Genomic DNA, 18,410 nt, shown 5'->3' on the forward strand with positions numbered 1-18,410 from the left:
TGTCATTAGCGACGTGGTGCCCATGTGGCAAGTGATGATTGGGCGAGGTGGTTTGCTTAAATAGGTCTTTCATCCCTGCAAATATAGGTCATTTGAATTTTCGTCCCTGAAGTTACTAATCAGATGTAATTAGGACCAAAAGTCAAATGATTAATATTTGCAGGGGCAGATTGGAAGGATTAGTAACTTCAGGGATGAAAATTCAAATGGCCTATATTTGTAGGGACGAAAGACATATTTAAGCTTCTTTTTTTAAGTTCTTTGTAAGAAGGCAAGTTATGAGTATTATATATATACATCTTCATGGTCACAGTGGCGTACCATGAGACAAAAGTTAGGAATTTCTGGCCCCGAAAAAAAGGGGAACTTCTATGATACATCTCATAAATTGGGGTATACCGATACTCTTTCTTTATAAATTGATGGCTTAATTGCATTTTTGGACCCCTTCCAAAAGTTGCGGTTATGGACCCCTAACTAATTTAAATACAAAACAGCTCCTTATGTTTTGATTCTTTGGCAGTTTTGGACCTCCAGTCCATTGTTGACTCGGTCAACGCTGACGTGGCACCCTAAGTGAGGTGCCACGTGTCAATAATTATTATTATTTTTGCCTTGGGGGTCCAAAACTGCCAAAGAATCAAAACATAGGGGACTGTTTTGTATTTAAATTAGTTAGGGGTCCATAACCGCAACTTTTGGAAAGATAGGGGTCCAAAAGTGCAATTAAGCCTAAATTGATAAATTAACAATTAAGAAGTAAAGAGCTATTTGTCAATGTTTATGTTTTAGAAAACATAATTTCATAAGAAAAAACATAATTTCATTGTTTATAAGAAGAGCAATGCTATATATCAAGAAAGATTTTATCAAGAAAATTTTAAGAATGACATGGCAGAATAATCACCCTTAGATTTTATCAAGAAATAGTTCTGAAATTAATGTTAACCAATAAAATCTCAGCCTGGCCAGAAATCATGGGGTGATGGGTGTTATGTATTTTCTTTTTTTTATGAAAGATTAATAAATGAGACTGAAATCTAAAGGTAATTATTGTGCCATATCATTCTTGAATCTTTCTTATAAAATCATTTTTGATATCTAGCATTTTCCTTATAAGAATCATATTAAATTTTAACATTTTGTCATAAAAAATAATCAATATTTTTCGTTATGAGTAATAAAAATTCAATAAAATTAAATTTTATTTCGTCGACGCTTTTGGTAAATAAAATTTAATTTTTATAATTGTTAATGACGGAAAAAAATCTTTTTCTTCAAAAAAATAAAAATTCATTTAATTATTAATTTAATGATTTAGCGTACTGTTACACTCAAATATCTGGATGTACCATAGAATTTACCATAAAATAGTAGTATATTCCTTTGAATCCTTTAACAACATACATTATTTGATGTAGTATAGATATTTTCATAACATGCCTCAAGAAAAAAAGATATTTTTATAACATGCCTTCAAGAAAATAGATATTTTGATGGCATGAAATCGTAATTTTTATACACACTTACACTTCTTCAAAATAATTCATCATTACTAATGACCAATCGCAAAGTCTGCAATAACTATAGCCAACCACCTGGCTTCTTACACAGTTACAATTCTAAAATATCCAAATCACTCAAACAAAACAAACACATGCTCACACTCTGCCTGTTACCTTAATTTTTTGTTCAATTGAAACCAATCATGCTGCCCTCTATATATAACACCTTACTCTTCACTCTCTTAAAACTTAACACCAACTCTATCTTGAGCACCCTCCTTCCATCTCAAAACCTCTTTCATATTTCTCCAATACATACATATGTATACAAGTAACAACGGGGAGGGGCGGTTAGCGGCGAGTTGCCCAAAAAAACCAGCAGGGAGGAAGAAGTTTAAGGAGACTCGCCACCCGGTGTATAGAGGTGTGAGGAAGAGGAACTTAGATAAATGGGTGTGTGAAATGAGGGAACCAAATAAGAAGACTAGGATTTGGCTAGGGACTTTTGCAACAGCCGAGATGGCTGCCCGTGCACACGACGTTGCAGCAATTGCATTGAGGGGCCGCTACGCCTGTCTCAACTTTGCAGACTCGGCGTGGAAGCTTCCTATTCCTGCCTCCGCTGAAGCAAAAGACATTCAAAGGGCAGCTGGAGAAGCCGCTGAGGCTTTCAGACCAGACAAGACTTTAATGACTACTGGCATTGACACGGTTGTGGCTGTTGTCGTTGCGGTGGAAGAAGAGGAAGAAGTGTTGAATATGTTTTGTGTGGAAGTCGAAAAAGAAGAGGAAGTGTTGAATATGCAAGAGTTGTGGAAAAATATGGCACTAATGTCCCCTACACATAGTTTTGAGCATGAGTATGAAGATTTTGATGTACAATTTCAAGATGAAGAGGTATCGCTATGGAACTTCTGAACTTGAAGTGTTTGGTTTACTTTTTTTTGTTTGGATTGTAAAACGGAAAATGTCTGTACTACAATTTTTGTTAGTGGTATGGATTTTAGGTAGAGAAATGTTTTGTTGACACAGTTTAGGACACAAGTACCGTATGTTTATACGGATTGAGTTTTAAATTGTTTTTTCTCTATCATCAAATGTTTGTTCTCTCTTCGACACCGAAGTCCACACTCGATGATATTTGGTGTTGAGACGTGGTGTCAGAAATTGTGTTTAAATTACACAAATGCAATATATCTATATACTATAAGTTGGAATTTCAAAAGGATTTTTAATTTGTAGCTTATATGTGAATAGAATCACTAATCAGGCATAAAGTGCATCTTACTTCTTTTATTTATATATAAAAGAATAATAAAACTTTGGAATGTCAAAATATCTCTATGTATAAATATTAATATTGACCTTTGGTATTCAACAACAAAAATAGAAGGCATTTTCAACTGTTGGCATTTGGCTTAATTAGCTAATTGCAATATGTTGAGGGATATAATTAAAATCAGTGTCTCACATATATCTTATTCTTCTATTCTCTTTTGCAGGTATTAAAAAAAAATCAGTTACAATGACTTGGATTGTGACCGCAATTGTAGATATCTAGTTTTCTCAACTATTTCCCTATGTGTTTCATTTAGAATTAATATAGACAGCTTCTTTGGAACTGGACTCTAACTTATTTTTGTTGACAAATTCATTTTCATATCTTGAATAATTGATGGAACCTTATCTTCATAAATTGCAGACATTAGTGTTCTCTATACTCTTTCTCTTTCAAGAGCACCATCATGTGTGAGATATTTAAAAGCCACTCTCCACTGAGGAAAATAAGTTGGCATGATTCACATTTCAGATTTCTTAATATTTATGTGATAGAATATGAGAGAGAATATTCATCTTGCTTTCTGGTTGAATAATCATGTCTGTGTGTATAAGTCTGTCTTAACGGCCAAGCTTAAGCCTATCTTGACTACCAAGCTATTGCTCAATATAGAAGATATTTGCTAAATATAAAATATAATGTTATACTATAATTTATTCTAATACACCCTCGTAGTCAAAACTGAAGATTGCCGGATGTTCAGACTAATTCTAAAATCATCACAAAGGTGTTGCGGGAGGTACTTAGTAAAGATGTTAGCTATTTGATATCGTGAAGGGACATGTAACATATGAACTTAGCCACGAGTAACTTTCTCACACATAAAGTGAATATCCATTTCAATGTGCTTGGTGTGTTGATGTTGAACGAGATTGCCAGAGAGATACACGATAAACTAATATAGCTTTCGAAACAGGGCAATGTAGTTCCAACAGAAGATGACTCATACACTACAGTAGCGACTCTACGATATGTCACTTCAGCATTAGAACGAGATAATGTAGGTTGTATTTTGGCAGACCAGGAGATGAGGTTGTCCCCAAGATAAACACAATACCCATATGTTGACCTACTAATGTCTGGACATCCACCTCAGTCTGCTTCAGTTTAGGTGATGAGCTTATTAATGGAGGAAGGATAAAGATGTTGTGTTTTTGGACATATGTTGTGTTTTTGGATCATGCATAAACAAGCACACTTGTTGCACAAACTAAGTAATATCAGGTCTTGTAAAATTCAAGTACTGCAGTGCTTCAATAAGATATGAATTTCCATAAGAGCCACATAGTTTTGCTTGTGTGTCCACCAATGTAGCATAAGGTTTGCAAGACGACAAGCCTGCGCACTTAAAAATTTCCTAGGCATATTTTTTTTGTGATAGAAAATACCTCTTGTGTCTCTAGTAACAGAAATACTAAGAAAATAAGTAAGAGGACCTAAATCCTTCATAACAAAATTGGAGCTGAGTTTAGTCATGATGGATTGTCGAAGAGAATCGGAGGAGGTAGCCAGAATAATGTCATCCACATATAAAAAGTTATAAGTTATACCACGACAGTAGATGAATAAGGAACGATCAAAGATCCTATGACAGAAAACTAAGGCAGAAATATAATCAGGATGTTGAGGATTGCACAAAGAGGGATTGTGGTACCAAGTGTTAAAAGCTTTGTTATGGTGAGGAGGGGGATCGGTTGAAAGAGGGAGATAATCATAGTTCGGCTTGGTGGCGGTCTTTGTGTAGGATCTGTGAAGGGGTTGGTGAGGGAGTTGGTAGGTGGTTTGATAGTAATATACGGAGGGTAGTTGGAGATGGGAGGAGTACTTACTTCTGGCATGACATTTGGGTTGGGGAAATTCCTTTGAAAATTAAATTTCCCCTCCTTTTTGACTTGTCTATAGACAAGGAGTATTCGGTGGAGAAGATGTGGAGGATTTTAGGGCGGCAGAAGGGAGGGAGAGATTGTGGCGTCGACGTTTGTTTGCTTGGGAGGAGGAGAGCGTGAGCGAGTGTTCTGTGTTACTTCATAACTTTGTTTCAGGAAACTGTAGAGGACACTTGGACGTGGCTGTTAGATCCTATGCATGGATATTCGGTTCGGTGGGCTTACCGCTTCCTTACTACCACGGCTGATTTGGGGGATAGGCACCAGGCTATCGACATTTGGCATCAGGAGATTCCTTCTAAGGTGTCGGTGTTTGTGTGGCGCCTTCTTCGCAATAGACTTCCAACTAAGGATAATTTGGTTCAGCGGAGGGTCATTTCTCACGAAGATGCGGTTTGTGTATCTGGTTGCGGGAGTCAAGCGACAGCAAATCATTTATTTTTAGGATGTGACATCTTCGGTTCACTTTGGTCTCAGGTTTGGCTTTGGCTGGGTATCTCTTCAGTTTTACATGGTGATATTTTTCAACATTTCACAATTTATTTACATGCCTGGGTTCTTCAAAATTATTTGGTTTACCACAGTTTGGATTCTTTGGAAAGAGAGGAATGACCGTGTGTTCAATAACACGACCTCGACACCTTTTTTACTTATCGAAAAAGTTAAGCTGACATCTTTTTTTGGTTAAAGTCAAAACAGACAACTTTTATGTATAGCTACCATGACTGGTGGATGAAACCGCTCCATTGTATGGGCGTCCACTCATAATTTTGTCTGTTTGTGTTTTTTCCATTGGTGCTTTGCTATGGCTAGCATCGTTTCTTTGTAAATACTCTTGAGTGGTTATTCTCTTTTGAACGCTTTATGCTGGGATAACTGCAGCACTTTTATATACATCATTTTTGTTTGTTCAAAACAAATTGTCTATTGAGAAACTAACCAATTATTCACAAGAAAATAAAGAGCAAAAATAAAATCTGTTGAAAAAAAATCTAGATTGAAAGTGTGAAATATTATTATTAATAAAAACCAGCATGGGTTTCGGCTGTTGTGACATCTTGGTTAGCTACTGGTGCTGATTTTTTTGGTATCAGAGCTGATTTTCTGTTTTTCTTACTGGTGTGTCTTGTCAGAAAGATAATTGTGAGTTGTTGTGTATTGTCATTAAGAAAAACATTATACCGACATCAATAAAGAGAAACAAACGAGCGATTGATTTCTAAACATGTGGAATGCAATTGTCCATACGCATACATAAATCCAAACAAACATAGTGTACGAAAATTCAAGATTAAGAAATATTATGGAAATGAAATGAAAACAAAACTATGGACCCATATCAACTGTTTACAATAATAATTGGAATGAGTTGGTAACTCCTCGTACCTACACAATTCCATAACTTACGCCATACTAACTATATCTCCCAAAGTTTTTTGCCTTTATTTAAAAAAAATAAAAAAACTTTGTCTAGCAAACAAAGTAATTATAGGTGGGAATAAGCCTCAATATATGCTTTCTCTAATGTGAACACGGAATTAAGTCTTGCACTAGCACAAATTTGTCCTTCACAATTAGATTAATAAGTCACATTTAATCTAACAATAAGACATATTGATCAATTTGCTCAAAAAAAAAGACATATTGATCAATAGTAGAAATAAGTTTTTGCATTATGCATGATTGTTTTTTATTTTAAAAAAATGTCTTTGTTTTTTTGAATATATTTTTATATAGATGTTTATAATTCTATAACAATCTCTTCTACAAATTTTTTTGAATATTTTAACAAAATATGAATTAAATATGAATTTTTAAGCACTTGAAATTTAAAAAATTCATATTTAATTCATCACTTGTTAAAAAAAAAGAATTAGAGAAAAACCACTCAAAAAGGTCAATGCAGAAACAACACACTACCTAGCTAGTTCCATTGCTCAAGAAAAATCTAAGAAGTTGGAAGCACAAGACGTGGCTAGGTTGTCAACCAATGCAGAAACAACACACTTACTAATATTGAAATCTAAAGAAGTGAGGAGTGAAAGATGGTGGTGAATGAGGAAAGTGGTCCAAAAGTATCTGACATTTTGGGAGATAACAAGTTGATACACCAAGTAAGTAAATATAACTCTTTAATTGTACTAGCTGAGAAATATAAAAAGAAAGAAAGAAAGGTAACTATAATGCAGGGGCTCTTGGAACAAAATGTGTTGAATATTACATTTTGAGAGTTTTGATGATAATTAGATATTAAAAATTGTCAATTGGATATGCTAATCTTTGTTCAAGTGTACAGGAGCATAACAAAGATTTGATATCTTTATTAGCTTCTGGAAGAACAAAAGAGAACTATGGAATCAACAAAAAGGAAGCTTGAAACATCTGAAGAGAAGTGCTCCTGAAGTCAAGTGCTTCTGAAGTGATGATGTCATCAGAAGCAAGTTCATTAGAAGCATCTCATCAGAAGCAGAAGATCGCTAGAAGCTGAAGTTCATCAGGAGATGCAAGACTTAAAGCTTCAAATGTTGTTCAATGGATTTAATCTCGTCTAAGCATTGCAGAAGACCAGAAAAGTGAAGCAACGCCTATTTTGAAAGGATTTGAAGGCATTGAATGCTTGTTCCTTGAAGAGCGTTGACAAAGTACAATTGTACGAAGTGTATAACCATTATCTCCACTACTCAGTTTGTGTCTCCGCTACAAGACAAGAATAACAGCTCTGCCTGCAACAATGTTCCTTCATACTTGGAATGGATTTGAAATTAATCCTTCATAGGACAATAAACATATCAGACAAAAGATCATTGGTGATTGATCAAAGCTTCAAACGACTCTATTTTGATGTGCTGGCAATTCACAACGTCTCTTTCACACTTATATATAAAGAAGTGAAGAGTTAGAGAATGGCAAGAAGTATACTACTATGAATTACTATGAATGCTTTAGTGACAATAATATCGTACCCGTACCACAAAAGATATTTTTATAACATGCCTTAAAAAAAAAAAAAAAAAAGGGAATGATATTTTGATAGCATTGATTGCTTTGAGCCAAGTCTCTTTGATCGATGTCACCTGTACTTCACATAAGCACAATTTCTCTCTCTGTTTCTACTCAACTCTCGTTTCTCGTCAGTTTACCTTTCTCTTTCAAAATAATTCATTATAGCCAATGAGCAATCACAATAGCTATAACCAACCACCTGGCTTCTTAAACAGTTTACAATTCTAAAATATCCAACTCACACGAAACACACACACTTACACTCTTCAAATAAACCCAACCATGCTTCCGTATATATATATAACAACATACTCTTCACTCTCGTAACACCAACTCCCCAACTCTCTATCTTCAGTTCACACTTTCTCTCTCAAAACCCTTTTCCTACTTTCTCTAACATATACATATGTTTACTAATAACAATGGGGAGGGGCGATTAGCGGAAAGTTGCCCGAAGAAACCGGCCGGGAGGAAGAAGTTTAAGGAGACTCGCCACCCGGTGTATAGGGGTGTGAGGAAGAGGAACTTAGATAAATGGGTTTGTGAAATGAGGGAACCCAACAAAAAGACTAGGATTTGGCTAGGGACTTTTCCAACGGCTGAGATGGCTGCACGAGCACACGACGTTGCAGCCATGGCATTAAGGGGCCGCTATGCCTGTCTCAACTTTGCAGACTCGGTGTGGAGGCTTCCTATTCCTGCCTCCGCTGAAGCAAAAGACATTCAAAGGGCAGCTGCAGAAGCCGCCGAGGCTTTCAGACCAGACAAGACTTTAATGACTAACGACATTGACACCGTTGTGGCTGTCGTCGTCACAGAAGAACTTAGTTTATTTTGTGTTGAATTGGAAGAAGAGGAGGAAGTGTTGAATATGTTTTGTGTGGAAGTCGAAAAAGAAGAGGAAGTGTTGAATATGTCAGAGATGTGGAGGAATATGGCGTTAATGTCCCCTACACATAGTATGGAGCATGAGTATGAAAATTTTGATTTACAAGACTTTCAAGATGAAGAGGTATCCCTATGGAACTTCTAAAATTGAAGAGTTTGGTTTTGTTTTTTTTTTTGGATTGTAGAATTGAAAATGTCTATACTACAATTTTTGTTAGTGGTATGGATTTTATGTAGGGAAATGTTTTGTTTGCACAGTTTAGGACACAGGTACCGTATATTTATACGGATTTTGTGTTTTAAATTGTTTTTTCTCTATCTTCAAATGTTTGTTCATTTTTTGACACCGAAGTCCACACTCGATGATATACGGTGTTGAGACGTGGTGTCAGAAATTGTGTTTAAATTACACAACTGCAATATATCTATATACAACAAGTTGGATTTCAAAAGGATTTTTAATTTGTAGCTTATATGTGAATATAATCACTAATCAGGCATAAAGTGCATCTTATCTCTTTTATTTACTACCTCCGTCCCTAAATATAAGACCCTTTTGAGAATTTTTTTGTCTCTTATTATAAGACCCCTTTGTTATTTCCAAGTGCATTAATTAATTTTTCACCATCATACCCCTATTTATTTTGTTTATTTTTCTTCAATCAACATTAAATACTATATTGAAAACATAAATTAACTCTCTTTCTCTTAAGGATAAAATTGTAAAACCAATGGTAATTACCAACAAATTTATTATCACTATCAATTTTCTTAATTCCCGTTATTTTTTTCTAAAGGGCCCTATAATTAGGGACGGAGGTAGTATATACTATAAAAGAATATCAAAATATCTGTCTATCTATTAATATTGACCTTTGGTATTCATCAACAAAAAAATAGGCATTTTGATTGCAATTTCAACTTTTGGCATTTGGCTTACTTAGCTAATTGCATTAAGTTGAAGGATCAAGGATGTAATTAAATCAGTGTCTCACCGCTTATTGTTCTCTTCTCTTTTGTAGGTATTAAAAAAAAGTCAGTTAAAATGACTTGGATTGTGACCGCAATTGTAGTGGTTAAGTTTTCTCAACTATTTCCTCATGTGTTTCATTTAGAATTAATATATACAGCTTCTTTGGAATTAGACTCTAACTTCTTTTTCATATTTTTTTTGACAAATTCATTTTCATATCTTGAATAATTGATGGAACCTTATCTTCATAAATTGCAGATGTCTGCATAATCAAAGCTCCAATCTTTCAAGAGCTCCCTCATGTGTGTGTTAATTAAAAGTCACTCTCCACTGAGGAAAATAAGTTGGCATGATTCACATTCCAGATTTCTTAAAAATTTTGTGAGAGAATATTTGTGTTCCTTTCTCATTGAATAATCATGTGTGTGTGTATAAGTTTGTCTTGACGACCAAGCTTAAGCATATCTTGACTATCAAGCTATTGCTAAAATTAGGAGGGAAATTAGTGATGGAAAAAATAAAATTCCTCACAAATTTTATGGTCGCAAAATTTAGTGACGGAATTAGAGAGGGATTTCACGTTTTCCCTCACAAAATTTCCCTCCCTAATTTTTAATTTTTTAGTAGTGAATATTTACATACTCTCGTAGTTAAAACTAGAGGCTATCGGATATTCAGACTAAGTCGAAAATCATCAAAAAGGTGTCATGGGAGGTCCTTAGTAAATATGTCGGCTATTTTATATCGTGAAGGGACATGCAGCACATGAAATTAGCAACGAGTAACTTTCTCACACACAATGAATATCCATTTCAATGTGCTTGATGTGTTGATGTTGAGCGGGATTGCCAGAGAGTTACACGATAAACTAGTGTGGCTTTCGAAACAGGGAAATGTAGTTCCAACAGAAGATTCATAAGCCATCAGGAGTCAGATCCTACATTAGTGACTCTACGATATTTGACTTCATCATTGGAACGAGACAAAGTAGGTTGTCGTTTGACACAATACCAATATGTTGACCTACTAATGTCTGGACATCCACCCAATCTGCATCAGTATAAGTGATGAGCTTATCAATGAAGGAAGGATAAAGATGTAAACTGAAGTAAAAAAATGCCCTGAATGTACCAAATGATGCGCTTCAAGGAAGACATATGTTGTGTTTTTAGATCATGGATAAACAAGCACACTTTCTACACAAACTACGTAATATCAGGTCTTGTAAAAGTAAATTATTGCAGTGCTTCAATAAGATATAAATTTCCATAAGAGCCACATGGTTTTTATTGTGTGTCCACCAGTGTAGCAGAAGGTTTGCAAGACGATATACCTACACACTTAATTTCCTGGCATATTTCTCTTGTGACAGAAAATACCTCTCGTGTCTCTGGTAACAGAAATATCATGAAAATTACTAAGAGGACCTAAATCCTTCATAACAAAATCGGAGACGACTTAAGTCATGATAGATGGATGAAGAGAATCAGAGGTGGTAGCCAGAATAATGTCATCCACATATAAAAATATATAAGTTATACCTCGGCATTAGATGAATAAGGAAAGATCAAAGATCCTATGACAGAAACCTAAGGTAGCAACATAATCAGGATTCTGAGGATTACAGAAACCTGGTGGTTGATGTATGTCGACAATTTCATTAAGATTACCGTGCAAAAATGTGTTCTTGACATATAATTGACGAAGACACCATGATTTTGATAAAGTGGCAGTAAGTACCACCCTAGCAGTGGCTGGTTTGACGAAAGGTCTGAACCTCTCACCATAATCGATACCATTTTGTTGACATGCAACATTAGATATAAGCTTAGCTTTGTACCTTACATATTTCTTTTTACGCCTGAAAATCTATAAACTTCAAATAATATTAGCATTAGATAGACGAGGCACTAAGTCACGCGTCTTATTTTCAATAAGAGCATCATATTCGTTTTTCATGGCCATTTTTCAATTATAATCATGTAATGCATGAATGGGATTGGTAGGCAACAAAGAAATTGATTGTGGAGATGATGTATGAAGATTAAAAAGTTTGTGAGGCTTAAAAATTCCATGTTAATCTCGTGTGCTCATTTGTGATGAGGGACGTGGGTGCAGCGGTGAGCTGATTTGGTCAGCAGTTTGTGGTGAGGAAATGATAGATTTGTTGATGACATGTGTTTGGAGGTTAGGTTTGTAGCAGTGAAATTTGGTGATAAGTTCGGTGTGGCTAATGGGTTAGCATTTTGAGTATGGGCGGAATTGTTTTGGGTAGTAGTGTTTTTATATGAATAGATTGAGTCGAGGTTAAGAAATGGTGTGTTGCTTGAATCCAAAAAGTCATGATTAGAGGGAGGAGGAGAATTCATAGTTGATAACCAAAACATATTTTCATCAAATGTGACATTCCTAGAAATAATTGTATTATGACTCGACAACTCATGACATTTATAACTTTTACGATTGGAAGGATAACCCAAAAATACATATGTGGTTGAGCGAGACTATAATTTATTTTTAGATAGAGGAATATGAGGGTAACATAGACAACCAAAAAGCTTAAGGTGAAATTATGATGGGTTTATTTGGATTTTCGTGCGAGTTTATAGGGCAAGCTTCTTGTTGGGAAGGATTTTGCGGTAGTAAGTGGCCATTTTTAGTGCATGATACCAAAAATGAGGTGGGATAGGGGCATGGACAAGAAGGGTGCGTATTATATTATTCATGGTGTGAATTTTTCTTTTAGATTTTCCGTTTAAAGGAGACGTGTAAGGACAATAAAATCGAAATGTCATTCCATTGAGGTCACAAAATTTATAAAGATATGCATTGTTATCACCTTGTAATCATTTTATTTTTCATTGAAATTGTGTTTTAATATGAGCACAAAACTGAATAAACATGGATTTCACTTGAGATTTATTTGAAATTGGAAAAGTCCATATAAAATTTGTGAAATCAACAAGGAATAAATCATAATAACAATGTCCACCTGGACTAAGAATAGGTGACGTCCAAATATCACTATGGACAATATCAACATGCATCATAGTATAGAAAAAAGATTCATAACATGGTAATTTTATTTGTTTTCAAAGAGAAAAAATATGACAAAAGAAATGCTTTTGAAGCTTATTACAATAAAATGAAATTGTTTCTTTGAAGAGAATTAAAATTTTAGTGCTCGGATGTCTTAAGTGGTTATGCCATAATTCTTTGGACATAGCGACAAAGGTGGATGATGATGAGTTGATAGTGGTTGGTCTTTTGGTAATTGGATAGCGGTCGCCTGAGCTATCAAATCTCATTAAAAAGATCCTTGACTAAAAATCCTTCACAGAAAAACAAAACGGATCAAATTCAACATACATATCATTATCAATTGTAAATTTTCTGACATAAACAAGATTTTTGATTAAATGAGGTGGATGTAATACAATGTTTAGGGTTATGGGATGATGAGAATTAGGTACGAATGCACTTCAACGACCAATAACTGGAATATTATGAACACTACCGACAATAATATCATTTCTCATATTGGAATAAGAAGTGAGATTACCTCCATTTGCAGTTATTTGAGAAGTGTCTTTTGTGTCCATGTACCACTTATCATTAGATGGAGTGAGAGATAAAGTATGCATTGCAACTTGAATGTCGGTTGATGCATATGATGGTTGAGCTCTATTTCTTGTCACGATTGTTATATAAGCCTATTGAGGCTTAGAACTAAGAATCCATGGCTAGCGATGAGAAGTAGACTAATGATGCCAATTTCGTTTTGTTGGGTACAGACACGGTGGCATGGTCCATGGTTGCCACAATGCAGACCATGGTGGGAAGACCCACTTTTGTTTTTGTTACTAGAACAATGGATATTGATGATGTTGTGATTGGTTGTTACGACCTTCGCCTCAATCCTTACCACGACCACCACAATTATTGACTCAACCACCGTTGAATGGTGCATTGTTACGTCCACCGCGGGTGTTACTACCAGGTGTGTTGTAATGATGTTTGTAACACCCCGTTTTTCCAATATACAAATTTCTTAAATCATTTATCAGAGTAAGCATCATAAACAACGGGATACCACATATAACATAATCCAAAACAGTTAAATAATAATTTAACCCAATATCTTAAACATTGCAGCGGAAATTATATCATAATCATAAAACGTTTTGGCACGCAGGCCCCATCAAAATAGTCTCAAAGGAGTTAGTTCAATAAACAAATAGCATAGTATTCACGTAATAGAACGAAGCATGCATAACATATAGCCCTATCCCGTTACGTATCAGAGCGACCTAGACGACACAGTGAAGGCAAGGCCACTCACGACGGAAACTGCACACTAAGCACGATCACCTGCAAGTTACCCATACGAAGGGCAACATTTTCAAGCAGAAGGGGTGAGATTTCATAACAAAATAATGTTAATCAAAGTAATTCGAATCATAATTAACATTAACATCATAATCAATCTTAAGTAACTTTGCATATTTGATAAACAATTATCACGTAATCACATCATCATTCATAGACAACTTGCATATTCAATAAACACGTAACACGTAATCACATGATCATTCATAGACAACTTGCATATTCAATAAACACGTATCACGTATCCACATATTCAATCGTCATCAACAACATAGCATTATAGACATGACAATGTGACAATGCTCTTAGACTCCTTATATGCATGTGGCACCAATCGTCATCATAAGTATTAATATACTTTAAACGTGCGGAGGACAAAGCTCCTAATAAATCGTGCGGAGGACAAAGCTCCTAATAAATCGTGGTGAGGACTAAGCTCAGTGAATGCTAATGCATGGACTCTTATGAACAAATCACCGTAATCAACACATCAACATGCATCCAATAATTTGGAGATAAACGTCATCATTTCATCATGTATAGACATATTGCACTTAGTTAAATAACAGCAGCAGCATAGTCTAGTCACATAACAGGATGATATCATTATATCAATAGCAAATCAATTGCATCATAATTAAACTTTCATATCTTACATAATTGTACAATACATTAATCATGCTCAATTAATATCAACATATCTTAAACAGCTTTACAGACTGCATTAGACATCATCATTAGGTCTCATTACCATAAGGGGGGTTCACTCTTGATCCAAACGTGCGACACAGATCGCACAAGCACTCATTACACTCCAACCTGGAAGTGCTCGCGAGGCGAGAATTCTTACTCGCCATGGCGAGTACGGGACTAGTTCCAAACTAATGATGTTCTGGGTTTAATCTTGTCCTACATTCATCCCTAATCATTACTAGGTATGTTCAGGCACTCAAAGGAGCTCAAGGTCCAACTAAAAAGTCGAAAACACAAAATCTAACATGCTCTCTGCCTTAGCTCGCTATGGCGAGTAAGGTTGCTCGCTATGGCGAGCAATACCAAAGGAACTCGCGAGGCGAAGGGAAAGGCTCGCGTGGCGAGCGATGAAGATCATCACTCGCGAGGCGAGGTTCATAGCTCGCCGTGGCCAGGCTTCCTATTTTCACAAAAATCCGACGATTCACATGGTTCTAAGCCTAGTATTGATTCCAAAGTTTGTCCTAAACATTATATAAGGTCCAGGAACACTTTCTACACCAATTTAATCAATTCCTACCGTTTAATCATCAATTCTAGGGATTTGACCTAGTTTTTCGTTTTCTCCAATTCAATCTTAATTCTTGCTAACTAATCATCAGAATTACATTCAATTAGCAATACTGAGTTATTAGTCTCACCCTTACCTTAACTTGCAGAAAATCGCAGCTCTCCCTCTTGGTTTCTCTTCTCTTGACTTTTTCTCCCTTTTTCTCCAAAAACATACGTACAACAACGTTTTTTCTAAAACTAGGTCTAACTCTTTTATATCTCCTCTTAGTTACTTATCTTATCTCACTTTCTCCCCCAAAACTATCTAAAATATCAAAACATCCCTCAACTAAATATTTTATATTATTTTCAAATCTTTATTTTATTTAATAATAAAATAGGTCCCTTAATCTTATCAAATCTTCCAAAACTCATAACTTATCTCAATATCAACCAAACCATCAATATAGTCGTAAATCATTCAAATCATACCATAATCATGCATATATTATATAAATATAATATAATCGCCTCAACTCGATTAAATAAACAATTAACGAAAGTGGGCGTTACAATGTTGACAAGGAGAATAATTACCAATAGAATTATCATCTTCAGATGCAAGAAACACATAATTGTCAATAATGGTTGCTTGCTTTTTCTCTCTACATGTTTCCTCGAAAACAATCATGGAAGAAACTTTGCAGAAAGACGGGAGAGTATCTCCATGTAGAATTTGTTGTCCGACGATGGCATAAGCATCAGTCAATAGAAAAATAAGTTGGATAACCAATCACTCGTTTGATACAGGAGCACCAACAATGCAGAGAACGATTTAAGATGTTGACAACATGCTAAACCATTAAGGAGTTGATGCATACGCACTCTTGAAAATTCTTATTTGAGATAGGGCTAGGGTAACACTACAAGAAACTTGACATTTAGTGACAACCAAAAACCGCAGGTAAATATCCTTTTGCCGTAGGTATATGTGAAAATACCTATACCTACGATCATTTTTTTCGTGGTGGATACTGGTGTTATACCTACGGATTTGAGCCGTCACTACATCCTTTAGCTATGGAATCAATAGCCGTTGGACTAGACAATTATGCTTTACATACGGATTTTGGGCGTAGGTATAGAACCCAATCAGAATTACAAATGCTTTTTACCTACAGATTTGGACGTAGGTATAAAACTGCAAATGGTTTTTACCTACGACCATTTCCGTCACTAAAAACTTGCTAAGACCTATCATTTGTTCGTATAAATTTGTTACCGTACGCATTTCATTGCAATTAATGTACACATCACGTTCTTGATTCTATATTATTTGAAAATTTTATTTTATGAAATTAATCAAATTACAAACTAGGCAATTAAATGGATATATTTAGAAACCAAAAAAAAAAGATTCCATATCATATATATTGAAGATTAACACCAATTGTTCCAAACATAGAAATTAACAAAAGCTAAATCATGTCAATCCTATAGTACTTTAGAGCATTAGCCAAAACAAAACAGAACCATATTAGGCATACAAAGCCTTATAACTATGTCAATAAAGAAAAGAACCAAAACAATGTCTAGCCTAGTTTCCAATTTCAAATTTCCATCTTCAAGTCTCCATATTAGCCTCCTCATCTTCACCTACAAGAAATAAAAAGAAAAGATGAATAATAACACAATTCATCGTTGAGAATATCACTCCTAAAAAACAAAGAAAATATTAACAACTTCAGTGATATTTAATTGAATACCATTTTCATTATCTTCATTATTGGTTGGACTAGGGGAATTCAAAGGGTTAGGAACACTAGAAGCAGCAGTAACCTATATCATAGAAAATCGAAAATTGCAGATAAAGATTAGTATTAAATCAAGAGTATTGCTAAATGGTGCGAACCACCACGTGCTAAATTCAAAAAATTGTGTAACTCAAACACAAAACTAGCATTGTATATAGATTCCATGTTCTCTTAAACCAATGAAGAAACTTGTATTTTTATTCGAAGATTAGTAAATTCAAAAGTACCTGTCTAGCAGCTTGTATTATCTCATTCACATCTTCTCCAAAAAATCGACTTTGAATCAAAGTCATGACATTGGCTAACAAGCCCTCCATAGTCTTAACTCTATCACGCAGCTCTTCATTTTCGGACAAATCAACCTGTGATTTTTTAGATTTAGGTAACTTTCCCATACATCGCACGCGCCCTTCTTTGCAGCTCCTTGTACTTTAGAAAATATTTCATCCATCCAAGACATAGAACCCTGCTTGTTTTGAGTTGATTGAGATGTTCCAACCTCATTACTATGTCTTTTCAGTTCTTCCTGAAACCCAAAACAAAATTAAAAACAGTTGGCAATTAGGCATGAAAAGGCATTAGAGTTTCTTGGCGTTGTTGTTAATACAAAAGCAGTTGGGAAAACATAGTGACAAAAATATTTACTCAAGCATATTTAATTTGTTGATCCTGTTGCTAACATGCTAAAGCACCTAAACTATATTTTACAAGCCACAAAACAAACAATACTCTACTCACTCCTGGTTTTCCATATCTCACCAAATCATAATTACTACAAGAAATCAAACAGCAGCAAGATATCATAGTTTCAAATGGTATTACAGGCATTCGATTCAAAATTCAGAAAAAAAGAGAATCATTATGCGTTCCAAAAATGTTAGTTGCTTACAATCATTCTTGCAGATTTTTCATTGACAATTGACCCATCTTTACGTGTGCGAGTTTCAATGTAAATATCTTGACGTCCAGGCATCACTCCTTTTCCCTTTTTCATCGAAAAACCAAACAAACAGGTTATATGTTTATTGTTTTTAAATACAACTCATCCAATGAAAAATACAAAAATCAAACCTTTTCATCAATAAATTTTGGGAGACTTTTTGTCCCCATACAATGGACATCCTGATACTTGGCACGATTTTGTTTATTGATTGTGCTCGCTTTCTACAATTGGTATAAAATATTAGTCATAATAATATGCATTTTAGTGTATTACGTATAATATTTATGACTTAGACTTACTTTTGCTTCATCAGAGAACCAATATTCAACCAACCCACGATATTGAACTTCGTCAATCCTAGCATCACATAACTCAATTTCATATACAATTTCATCTACTTTTTTACTTGGGTCAAATCCAGTTGC

General features: G+C 34.9%; 2 protein-coding genes across 3 annotated transcripts; both read left to right on the forward strand.

Moving 5' to 3' along the window:
* Positions 1 to 1,573: 1,573 nt before the first annotated feature.
* LOC25497245 (dehydration-responsive element-binding protein 1C) lies at positions 1,574 to 3,439 on the forward strand. Of its 2 annotated transcripts, none has more exons than XM_039834991.1 (2): positions 1,574 to 2,402; positions 3,208 to 3,439. In XM_039834991.1, exons 1-2 carry the CDS (start codon positions 1,827 to 1,829, stop codon positions 3,256 to 3,258), a joined length of 627 nt encoding a protein of 208 aa, XP_039690925.1. In that variant the 5' UTR covers positions 1,574 to 1,826; the 3' UTR covers positions 3,259 to 3,439. The 2 variants fall into 2 exon arrangements, with proteins under 2 accessions (XP_039690925.1, XP_013452567.2); XM_013597113.3 differs by lacking the exon at positions 3,208 to 3,439 and adding an exon at positions 3,008 to 3,143 and having other exon boundaries at positions 1,575 to 2,402.
* A 4,564-nt stretch (positions 3,440 to 8,003) lies between these two features.
* Positions 8,004 to 10,870, forward strand: LOC25497244 (dehydration-responsive element-binding protein 1C). Its single transcript, XM_013597112.3, has 3 exons — positions 8,004 to 8,745; positions 9,644 to 9,696; positions 9,853 to 10,870. Exons 1-2 carry the CDS (start codon positions 8,140 to 8,142, stop codon positions 9,668 to 9,670), a joined length of 633 nt encoding a protein of 210 aa, XP_013452566.2. The 5' UTR covers positions 8,004 to 8,139; the 3' UTR covers positions 9,671 to 9,696; positions 9,853 to 10,870.
* Positions 10,871 to 18,410: the final 7,540 nt, after the last annotated feature.

The sequence above is a fragment of the Medicago truncatula genome, chromosome 6 (assembly GCF_003473485.1).
Source record: "Medicago truncatula cultivar Jemalong A17 chromosome 6, MtrunA17r5.0-ANR, whole genome shotgun sequence".
Taxonomy (NCBI): Eukaryota; Viridiplantae; Streptophyta; class Magnoliopsida; order Fabales; family Fabaceae; genus Medicago; species Medicago truncatula.